Below are 12,461 nucleotides of genomic sequence, written 5' to 3'. Positions count from 1 at the left end.
AAAAAGATAAAATTATTCCTTCCCAAAAGAGCAAAGAGGAAAAGCACTATCTGGAGGGAATGAAAAATGCCCACCACGAGGGGTGTTTAAGATTTGTAAGGTATGGCAGCTCCAGATTTAGATGGCAGAGCTACAAGGGACAATCTTCCAAATCATTTCCAGCTCCCTGGCTCTGAGACACGCACATCACACTTACAGCTTTGCCAGGGTCTTTGCAGGGGCCAAGACTTTAACCTATATACACTGCCCTCCTGCACTGGAAAGGTTTAGGAAACCAGTAAGGCCATCAAGAGACCAAAAAATAAGCATCTAGTGCCATTTTAGCTGCCCAGGGATATCCAAGAAGTTGCACAGGGCTGGCAGGTTACTGTGACCCTCTGGAGCAGCAGCCAGTGACTGCAAGGAAAAGCACCCAGAAAGCCAGGCTAGCATGTTAGAACAATTGACAAAAAATCATCCTGTAACACTGATTGTGTTATAGACCTCCAGGAAAAGATTCATCTTAAATCCAGAAATTTGGAGGACTTATTTTTAAGAAATAGATTTAACATTTAATGCCTTGCAACAAATGTGGCTTTTCTAGAGTCTTCTGCCCAGCAAAAAAAAATTTTGGCAGGATGCTGATTGTTTACACTGAAGTCTTTAATATCCCATCCCGCTTCCCATGAAGAACATTAATTAAACAAGAATGCATGTTTGCATGGTGACCAGCCAGACATTCAGCATGGCAGTAGTTTAATAAAACTATATCCCTCCCATGTCCTTCTAAGCCCTACTGACTCAAGTTCATCCTTGTTTTAATGACTGCCTTGAAAGAACAGGAGAACCACACACAACAGATGGTACCACCTGGAGATGTAATGAATACATTCTGAAAAGACCTCAGTACTCCTCTGCTCCTCTGGTCCTACTGGTACTATGCCATCACCTTCTGACTTAATTGCCATTGATTATAGAAAGGGTATCATATTTTTTTAGCTTTGAAAATTTAAAATTACGCACTTCAAAAGAACATTCTCATGGAAACGATAGGTAGCTAACTTTTTTTATTGTAGATTTATGTTTCCTTTGCAGTTAGAAACCTTCAGATTAGGCCAAGTCCCTGCTATATCTCAAAGAGGAACTATCTCAGTGCTGCAAAAACCCCAGTGAGAAATGGCTTTGTCATGGAAAAATTTCAATTATATTGCAGTAGTCAAATCTAAGACTGCCTTTAAAACAATTTTCAGTAGATTTCTTTGAGAAGGTTTATATAAATGATATAAATTATGTGTTTTGCTGTCTGAAATCAAAATGAATGTAAGTTTAAATTTTAGGACAGGAAAACCCTCTTTTCAATGGAAAATTATGACTTAATGAAAAAAAAGTTGTATTTTCCTTTTCATCCGTAAAATCATTTCCAAAAAGCTACATATGTTCATTTAGGAAATTTGACTATAGATTCAGATCTGAAAGCACATTTAGAATTGAGCGAGTAGAAACAGCAAGCACAATAAAAGGCTTTTTAAATACTGCTACCAAAACTTTTCAGACCAACAAACTGTGAAGGAACAGCAGCGAGGTAAACAGAGACCCCTGGAGAACTTGGCCTGTCTTTCCTCTGTTGCTTGAGAAGTGTTTTACCATTTATGAGTGACCTTTTCCCAAGGAGAGCATCTCTGCAGCCAGACTCAGACAGGGCAGCAGCAGAGACAGAGCTTGCTGACACCATAAAGTGGAAAAATTAAATGTAAAATAGACTGGTAACACAACACCTGGCAAGAGAATTAATGCAGAGCATAAAAAAGCCCCACTAGAAATATATTCTCACATGTATAGATCCTTGTTCCACCACCCAACCCAAAGGGGTCTCTGGTAGGGTGTTACATAGTTCCATTGACAGTCCCCAGCTTAGTAACTGAATTGAAGAAACTTAGCAAAAAGAGCATTTTGGAAGAATGGCCATGTAAGAAATTCTCTTGTGAACTTCTTTTGCATATAAAAAGACAATTTAATACATGTATTTCAGGCAAAAGCAGATGACCTTTATTGGCAACGACACCCAAAGCTATTAAAACCAAAAGAAAAGTAGGAATTCATGTCTCCTTTGCATTTTTAGTAGCATGGGCAATGGAAATAAATAAAATTTTAAATGTGGCAACAAGATATTTGTGAGCAAAATGCATGTATATGTATAAACACTAACAAGCATAAAATTAAAACTATTCTCATTTTTGTTGACAGCTCATATTGCTTTCTGAATTGCTACTCAGTAAATAATTCAATACTTGGCTTTCAAACACTGCAGGCAATTTTTTTCCCTTGAACTGAAATTTAAAATCAGGATATAGAGATTTTGTATCACATAATTTTGGTTTAGAATACAAACTGACTTCCACAGTGGAGTTGCTTTTACATGTGAGAACTGAAAAAGCTTTATTTAAGAAATTTTAAATTTTAATTAAAGAACATGCTCACAAATGAACATACCTACTCCCAGCTGTTTATCTAAGGTAGTCATATTTTTTAACATAATTAGGCAGCATTTTTAGGTAAACTCAATCTGAGTTAATAGCAAAAAATAGCACCTTGGAGGCACTGGTACAAGTAGACAAGGCATAAAATGCTGATGGTCTTCAGCCCACAGGAGTGCAAATGCTCAGTCAGGTGCCATGGGAAGGCTCATATGGGAATTAGGAATGAAAAATCAGATCACAAAAATAAAGCTCGGAAAAAGTAGACATTTCATTAACCTACTCCAGTGTCTGAGCATGCAGGGGCTGTGTTGCCCAGAAGGATGTCAGGAAAAAAAAAACCCAAACCAACAATAAAACTCAACCTGGCAAATGCTCTTGGTTGTACAGGACAGACAGTGGAGGCAGTAAGTATTCTAACACCGAGGAGCGTTAGAATAACACTCCTCAGTGTCGCAGAAGGTGCCACACTTTGTGCTATTCATCAGTTTCATGTGGAATAATTCTAATGTGAAACTCAATTTCTCATAGCTCTGCTTATTTAAAACATTCCTGAGCATTAATCCTACAGGGGAAGATGAAGTATCTTAATGCTTCCTCGCTTGCCTTTCAGTGACCATAAAACTAGGGGGTCAGATGACAGGACACCACTAATGATGTTCTCTCTAAAACAGAAGCTGTCAGAAAAGCAAACTGTCCTGGTAATTTCAGCCACACATCCTCATCAGTTCCAGTGTGCACAACCCAGGCTTTATACCTTTTTCGTCCTGACTCCCACATTTCACTGCTGCCTAAAACCTGCCAAAGTGAAGACACTCTACCTAAAATGCAGAGAAGCAAAACCTAGAAGTGTGCACAGGGTACCACTTCATAAAACAGTGTTTAATTAGCACACACTGATCCTTCTGAGACATACCATTTGTACCGTGCATTACAGCCTCCTCATTAAAAACAGGGAAGCTTCTCTAGATCTGTATTTTAGAATTTGAAATACCTGACCTTATTCAGAGTACATCTTCCACTAGCACTAACTCCTTCTTGAAGGCAAACGCTGCCTAGGATTCCCATGGATACATCATCTTGGGCACAGTGCATGATACTTGTTGCTAGTCATGGCAGTCTTTAGCTCCTCTGTCCTATTTTGTGAAAGCATTGCCACGTTGAACTTCATTTCTGCAACTGGGAAGTTGCAACATGGGAGCAATTGTTCTGTTTCCCTTAATCTCTTGCTGGTTTGTAGTTGTTTATTGGAAAAAAAAAAACCAGAAGCAAACATCCCAGGCTGGATCAGTCAGCACAGTCGTTTGATAGCTCTTTCAGTTACCAGCCCTCCCTGACATACAGGTGAGCTCTCCTGAAACCCTTCACAGGGCCGTCTCTCAGAGCTGCAAAATACCAGCACTGCACCTGTCAAAGGCCTCTGATGAGTGTTTTCAGTAGTTTAGGGTCAAAAGGCAAGTTTCAGAGACTGCAGCACGAGGCTATTGTGTTCCTCTGAGGCAGCATTCACAAGATTGCGTGGGACTAAGCAAGGGATGCCAGGAGATATTGCAAACCTGAACGAGAGCTTGTGGTGATGGAGCAAAATGCCATGGAATACCTGTGAGCCTTCCCAGCCTTCAGAAGCACTGTGAAATCCTTTAAAGGTGACAGAAGTCACATGAGGAAGACTGTAATATCTTGTAAACACTCTAGAGGGTGAAACCAATGCAGCAAACAAGCGGCTCCCAGCCATTAATTGCCCCAGAAGGGCAGCCACTGATTTATTAAAATTTATCTAAGACTTTGTTGCAGTTGTCCATGCTATATAGAAGGTACTCTAAAATTATCATGATGGGATAGCAAATGAAAAGTCCTTAAACACATATCAGGAAGAGCTGTAGTACTTAAGAGTGCAGGAAAAGGACTGAAAACTTGCAGAACAAAGAAGCAAGAAACAACACAGAAAAAAATGGGTTTTTAACACTGCAAAGACAATACTGCTAAGTAATTTCTTCCTGTTGCAAATACCCTTTCAAACTCAAACACAGACATCAATTCTTTTCTGTCCATGTTCCCTGGATTAATTTTATGGAGCCAGTACAGCGGAAAGCCCCCTTCCACACTGCTGCAGGTCCCAGGTGAGTTCCCTGGAAAGAGCCCCAGCCAGTCCTGCAGTACATGGAGGAGCAGCAGAGCTCCTGCCCCAGCAGTCTCCGGGCAGATGACAGCACCTGAGACTCCCACAGACACTGCTGTTCTCCAAAGACTTCTTCAGGGAGTATGCAAAAAAGGTGCAGGTTTTTCTGCAGCTAAGTTGACGGGATCAACAGTCAGCTACACCCTGCAGGGAGCTAGTATGTACTCCTTTCAGATGCTGAAACCCTAGTAATGCACAAACCAGAGAAGTCTTTGAAAACAACCACCAAAGATAAGCTCAAAAAATAAAGCAAAAAATGAAACAAGCTTTCCTGGGAAAAAACCTGGAAGCAGTCTCTCTGAAAGTGCTCTTTGCATTAAGTGGCAAAATCTGTCAAAACACGGAGGGCAGACAGAGGTGGGGCCAGAGGGAAGGGGGTGATGGTGTCATGATACACTGCTGTCTCCTCCTATTACCTCCCACTAGCAGAAAACAAACCTGAAAAGGCCCAACTTTGCCTTCACAACTGAATCGCAGAAATGCACACACTGTGCCACAGCCTCCATCCTGCTCTCCACGTGCAGGCTGCCTCTGAACAGCACAGCAAGGGCATGTTTGGTGCCACAGGTCTGAACATGGATTGCCATTTGCACAGTCAGGAGCAAACACATAGAAAAGCTCAAATATCCCACAAGAGAATCCTCTTTGATTACAAAGCAAGAGACCATTACAAGATGGGGTCAATATGGAACATCTAAATGATTTACACAAAAGTCACTTGGGAAATAAAACAATCCATTAAGGATTAGCCATGCAATGTTAATGTGATGTAACAGGACAAAAAGAAGCAACTGAACACGCAGCAAAGTTAGGTTCTGACAGATAAACACAGGAAGGACAACTCATATTTTCAATTTACCATATATATCTAGGCATTGTAGCAAAGCTGATACACAGAACTATTTGTAGGGTCAGTAAAGTCTTGCAATATCTACTTAAGACATAAAGTGGTGACTGACTGAGAGATGTTTAACTGTAGCAAATCAGCATAGCTTTAGTACAAAGTCAACAGAATTATACTAAATTATAGCAGCTGGGGACAGCATCTGAAAAAAAAAGTGGAGCTCCTAGTTTGTGGTGCAGTTATTTGAAAACAATTCTGCAAGAGAAGCTGGAAGAAACAGGACTGCATCTTACTATTCAATTTAAATTCACGTGATTCTAAAAGTGAGAATGTGAAAACAGAAAGACAACAAACAAATGTTTGGCAATGACATCTGACAACAGCAAAGGAGCTGCATTCTTGTCCCACACAAAAAACAGTAGGAATGATTAAGCTTTAAAACACACACATGTACACACAAGAACACACATAATCATCCAAGAGCCCAGAACTATGTCAGGATCACAAACGTGTAAGGCAAATAAATATATTTAAAAGATTCTGATACCACATGAGGGAACATTCAACATGAGGTTAAAACATTTCTGAAAGAGAGAGGGTTTCCTTTCTCCAGCCAGTTGCAATGTTTCATTTTCCCAGAGCAATGGAAGTGAAGGAGGCAGTGAGGTAGCACACACAAGGTCACCCATCCTGTTAGTGACTCAGCAGATGCAAGCAAATCTCTCAGCTCAGAAACTGGATTTTGCACTAAAGAACACCACTTGCAGGAAACCCTCCTGCCTTTTATTGGTAAGGGCATTGGAAAAAGTCAGCATCGCAAACAGAACATTGCAGTCATAAGCAACAAGCAATTCAACACTTAACTTTTCAACAGACAAGACAGTATTTTACTTCTGGTTTTATAATTTCAAGGTCAACAACTCATCATGAGCACTTGACTTGTCTAGCTGTCATTAATGTCTCAAAAATAAGCTCCTTTTAAAGCCTCAACCAAGGAAACCTCCTCACACAAATAAAAAGTATAAGTAAGTATGTGTATACAGGGAGACCACTTCAAAAATTACACCTTTGTTCTCCTTTTCTGGAAATTAGTATAGAAGGATGGAGAAAATCCCAAGTCCCTTAAATCAAGCACTAGCCTTTGACTAGTAATTAGCATGCTATAAAATGCCACAACCAGGTACACAAAAAGCATTGAAATTGAGATTTAAAATACCTAAAACCTTAGACCTTGCAACAGTATCTGTAAGTAGTGCTCAAACAGCACAGCAAAGCCACTGGAAAGTCTCCTTGACCCTTTCCATTCAATAAGCACTTTTTAAAAAAATATTTTTATATTGCTATCAGTAAAAACCCATTTGAAAACCAAAACTGCAGGTTAAAAATAGAACAAAATGTTCTGCATGGTTGATGAAATTTAACCCTGTTAATTAGACAGTTTCATTTCACAGCCAGTAAGAATCTAATAGTACCCTAACAAATGTATCATTTCTTTTGCAAAGTGTCATGCATGAACACAACTGAAATAGTGCCTTTTTAAACTTTTAATGCCATCAAATTTAATATCTGCAGAAGAAACCACTGTTTTCTCAAAGCAGCAGAAGAAAGCAAAGAATTGGAGATGTTTAGAAGGTAATGCCTAAACCATAAAGGCAATGGAAAACTTTTGGTCTCTCTCAAGTACACTAAATAATATCTACATGATTTTTAATGCTCAACAAAAGTGCTAACTTTAATAAATCAACTTAGCTAGGTAGTTAATCACACAAAGCTTTCATTACCCTTTCCTCTCTCTTAACCATTTTTGTACTTCTTTACTGCAGTGAAAAAGTTGAATTTGAAGGAACAAATGGCAGAGACCCTTGGAGAGCTTCTAGGGCTATCCTATCCTGCCTTTTTTGCCACTTCAGGTAACTTAACTGCAGTGTAACCCCACAAATCATGAGTGCAGGTTTCACTGACTGACCCTGCAACCTGGTGTGGACTCAACTTTGCTGGCAGCACATGCTGAGAAGCTCCACAAATGACAGCGAAGGACAGAGCATGAAACAGACACAAAAATGTGTTCACATGTTCAGGAGGGGCAGGGACCTTCTCTAATCCCTGGTTATTTGGATTATGTTTAATAAGTAGCACTAATCTCTGTGGAGTTTATGTGCCATGTAACTGACAGTGACTCAGCATTATTATTTTTTTTTAATCCTTGCTGGTCACAGTAGTTCTCTATATTTTTGTTTGTTTGTTTGTTTGTTTGAAATGCTTTCTGAATTTCTTTCTTTAAAAATCACAATGAGGAACTGAGGAAAATACCTTCTCTTTTTCTATTTCTTACAGATTTTGGGATGTCTTGTGACCTGCCTGCCTGGATACTCCACAATTACAGCCTGACTCTGTACTCCAGGATTTACCAAGAGGTTTTAGCTCAGATGGGGTTGACTGTAAATCTCAGTAAGTTTGTCCCTGAAACACATGTGTGCCAGTGGAGGAGGATACTGCACACATGTAAATGTGAAGAAAGCATGGAAGCAAAATCCATTTAAACTAAGAATTACTAGTAGAAGGTGATTGGTGACCAGCCTACAGGGAAATGTCTGGTGATCGTGAGAGGTCATGCAGCACTCTGGTTATCAGGCCTCATACACAAGGCAGACCAAAGAAGAGGTGTGCAACAAGGGGGACCTGGCAAAACACGGGGGATGTCAAACGACTGTTGGGGATTTTTGATAGGAGAAAGGAAAAACAACCTCTACATTACACAAACAGGACACTTGAAAAGCCACAGAAATAATATCCCATACTTACTTTTATCTTCCTGGTTTTCCTCTGCTGCTTTGCCCTCCTCTTCCTCCTCCTCCTCCACCTCCTTCTGCTGTGCCTCCTCGTGGTGGTCGGCAGCCCCGACTGAGAGGCTCTGGCAGCAGTGGTTGAAGCCGCTGTCCCGGGGCAGGGTGAAGCTGCGGGGCTTTCCCCCGTTCCCGTTCAGCGCTTGCATCCGCTCGCCCTCCACCAGCGGGAAGGGCCCGTAGTGGTCCTGCAGGTGGCACTTCTGCGTGGGCAAGGTGGACTGCCGCCGGTGCTCGGGGGACACCACGGCCACCTCGGAGAACACGGAGTCCTCCAGCGGCAGCGTCTGCAGGTAGTGCAGTCCCGAGCTGGTGAGCGGCGTCTCGATGAGGTCCTGCCAGGAGCGCCGCTGGCTCGCCGTCTTGCGCACCGGGGACTCGGTGGCGCTCCCCGCCACCTCGGGGCGGAACTCCTCGTGCGACGACTGCGACTGCGACGTCTCCGTGGACGACAGGCGGCTGTGCTTGGGCTCCACGTAGGGGCTGGTGCAGCTCATCTGCAATGCCAACAATGAGCAACCTTCAGATCAATGTGCACCGAGACCTAGCGCTAATAATGACAACCTCTCACTCTGCATTATCACTGATGGCACCCCGTTCATTAGTAACTTGCAGACTTACCTAACAACCTGTCCTGATGCTAATTTTAATGCATACCCATGTTTGTATATGTCACACCTGTAGGTCAAATACTGATAGTTATTCATAGTAAGTATCTTTACTATGTCATTTAATCCATCAAATAAGCCAAGAAAATTTGCAGAAAACTTCATAGAATAGTGCAAAATATGGCACTATGGTAGACACAGAAGAGATGTACCTGACTCATTCAAAACCTTAAAAATGCTATCCAAAAGTCTGCTGTTGTTCTATCTTGCTTTTCTTTGGAATCATGCTTGCAGTGCTTCAGTACTGTCGTTCAAAGATCTATAATTTTGTCATATGAAGTACTGCCTTCAAATCAAACATCATGAATGCTCTCTTTCCCTTATAGTTCCCAACTGTTCATTCCAAAAACCATATCCAAGTAAGACGCATTAGTTAACACTGAGTATGCAGACACGAAAGTTAAAATTTCCAGTGGAGAGTAAGTTAGAGGTCTATAATATAGTTTTATATCAACAACTGCTTCAAGAAAAAAGGAAAAAAAAACCCAACAAAATCCCCCTTTTTTCTAATTTATATTTCTCTATAAAGAGAAATCTACTTTTTTACAATAACAGAACACCTGGTATTGCTGTTTGCAATACAAGACAGAAAAATTTTATGTTTGCATTTCTCTGGAAATTCAAGTGTAATTTGTTGCTGTAAAGCTTCACAGCACAACTGCTGGAGCCTTAAAGAAGAGTCTGTGCTGTTCCTGAGGCAATAACATTTCCTGAGGAAGTTGGTAAGGGGGTGGTGAGGGATTGCATGGATGAGTAGCTGTCCATCATGAATGAAGAACAAAAAGAAAGAATTCTGTAACTAAATCTATTTTATACAGCAAGTGGGATCATAAATCCTTGTTCTCGCCAAACCAGTGGAAACAGCAATGATGGCCATTGAAGTCTGCAAAGCGTGCTCCTTAACAAATGCCTTAAGTCAAGCACTGCCTTAAAAACACACGGGTAGCCCTATCCTGGGCCCACGTGTGTGCCCTGGGGCAGGAGAGAGGCAGAGGTGGCACTCTGGGCACACATTCCTAGGGACAGCTGCAGGTGACTCACCGAAGGTGGCCGTGGGTACGTGTCGTACGGGGGCGGGGGGCTGTCCTGCTTCGGTGTCGATGGAGTGTCAGCTTCCTCCTTGTCACTCTCGCTCCAGTAATCTGCAAGTCACGTAAGGATCGGGTCAAAAATGCCAACACAGTTTGATGCATTGGTGTATCAGAGACTTGCTTTCACAAAAGCAACTGGAAACTCCTCCTTTGGTATTATTGGCAGTGAAATACCAGAATGCTGATAACATTGTTATACCATTGTTATATTATCTATTGTAATACCATTGTTAGCTGCTGCCACTTGGAATTGTCTTAATCTAAAGAGGGAAAATTCTAAACATTATAGGGTATCCTAAACCTAATGTCCCATTACAGAGCTACTGGACAACAACCTGAAAATGAGCCACAAATTTAACTCTTGTGCACACCTTAGAAATGCAACAGACATATAGAATACTCTTCACAGAAGTATCCAACTTTCAAATATTTATACAGCCACAAAAATAATTATGATTGGACATGTATTGGCTGAAAAATACTGGAATATTTTTTGAACAGAAATGATTAAAAATATAGCTTTGATAAAGTCTTGTTGACTGCAAATAGCATCAACAAGTATATTTAACCAACCGGAAAATGAAACAGGTAGGGGTTATTGCACATATGAATAATCAGTGCTACTTTTCTACCCATTTTCTCCATTATATTCTACCAATTAGACATATTTTTCAATTCAATTTCTAATAATGACCAGCTGTATTCAAGGCAAGACAGGAAAACTTTATATCATGTATCTGCTTCATAAACAGCTGCTGCCCTGTTATGCATGCAAGAACATAAAGGTGATATAGTAAGGAAAAATATGACAATGACATTTAAGAACAGAGTTCAAAAAGAAGGATGAGAAAGTATAAAGGACACAGATGTTGTGGGCTAAGCTTAATGGGTTACAACATTTCATTTTTTCAGGAAATCAAGTCTTGGCCAAGCTTATTTCAAAGGGGAAAACATAGAAGAATATACTACATGTGAATTTATATTTATTCTCTTACAAATATTCTTTGAAGCATCTAACTAAAAGGACACTGAACCTTAATATCCCCTACAAAAAATATTCCCTACTTAACTGCTGACTCAGTTCAAGATAGACAACTTTTAACATTTTTGTACATTGCAAGACCAACACAAACATTTCTGCTGTCACTTTGTTTCTGACTGTATTACCTTCCAGTATTTGGGTAAATTATTTTACGACAGGACACTATAGCTCAGACTACTCATAGATCAATCACAGGCAATTTTCACTCAAGTGTTCAACAAAGTGCTTCATTTACTACTCTCTCTTTGATGAAGAAGGTAAAAAAGATTGATTGCTGCTTCACAAATTATCTAAACTAAAAATTCGAGCTGGCACAACATGTAATTTTGTCTTTAATGACTTTTTTGTTATGATGACTGTATGATCAATGATCTACCATATATAATCTTATTCAAGACTTAAAATACAAACTTACCTTTAAATGACACCATCTTGAAACAGGAGTCTCAATAGTTCTGTATTTTTTTAGATTTTAGTATTGGTGGGGACAGCCTTATTTATGTATTTAATTTTTCCACTCAACAGTAATTCTTTTTACTCCAGCTTTTTGATTTGCTTCCAGCAAGCTTATAGCTGAGACATTATCTTTAAACAGTATAATAAATAAGTTGCATAAATAAAGGTCTTATGACTACAAACTAAAAAAAAAATCCTAACAGTTATGGCTCTAGACATCTGCAAATAATTAATTTCCAATTAATTCACGGAACCACTGAAAACTCTTTTTGTAAATAAATCCTAGTTTTAAGAAAACTTGTTTCCAGCAACTTAAAACACTTGAAAATATTGCCATGTAGCATGTTTGTTCCTAATGCAGCAAAGCCTAATGGTGAAATGTATGGTGAGAGACCTGTCAGAATTGCACTGTTCAGTGACATTTCTGCAGACTTGGAGCTCAACTTGTTTATTCTGAAAGCAGAATTTAGCAGTCTCAGTGCAGGTTCCAATTTTGGCTAAATCTGTGAAGGTGTTCTTGCTGTCAAATCCACACACAAGAAAACACTGTGACATGAAGCTTTTGCACACCTTATCTCAGACAGGGAATTCTGCTGGCAGCCTATGGCTTGTCTTGAATATTTCGGCAGTAACAGGGGTCAATTTTCAGATGAAATGTATGAAAACGGCTTCCTACCAATTTTTATAAATGCTCTGCTTTTGGCAAATGACTCATTGAAGTCCATCTAAAACATGTATGATGCTATGAAACAGTTCCTGTATTTCTCTCTGTAGATTTGCCCAATTCAGTGATGGACAAGCTTCATGCATCAGGCATATCTTGGAAGTTTTCTCAGTGACTAACAGACTGAATATATTATATATAAACCAACACTGACCTGCCAT

General features: G+C 40.1%; 1 protein-coding gene across 5 annotated transcripts in view; it reads right to left on the bottom strand.

The window, feature by feature from the left end:
- The window catches only part of CNKSR2 (connector enhancer of kinase suppressor of Ras 2), a 206,980-nt gene that overhangs the window by 33,013 nt on the left and 161,506 nt on the right, over nucleotides 1–12,461 (bottom strand). For all 5 annotated transcript variants that reach the window (XM_063392931.1, XM_063392932.1, XM_063392933.1 and 2 more), the window contains 2 exons: nucleotides 10,029–10,129; nucleotides 8,279–8,816 (listed from right to left, as the gene is read on the bottom strand). In XM_063392931.1, coding sequence (XP_063249001.1) covers nucleotides 8,279–8,816; nucleotides 10,029–10,129 — 639 coding nt within the window. The remainder of the gene's footprint in view (nucleotides 1–8,278; nucleotides 8,817–10,028; nucleotides 10,130–12,461) is intronic.

The sequence above is a fragment of the Prinia subflava genome, chromosome 3, assembly GCF_021018805.1.
Source record: "Prinia subflava isolate CZ2003 ecotype Zambia chromosome 3, Cam_Psub_1.2, whole genome shotgun sequence".
Classification (NCBI taxonomy): domain Eukaryota; kingdom Metazoa; phylum Chordata; class Aves; order Passeriformes; family Cisticolidae; genus Prinia; species Prinia subflava.
Note: the sequence above shows the minus strand (reverse complement) of the source record. Positions and strands in the feature narration are given on the sequence as shown.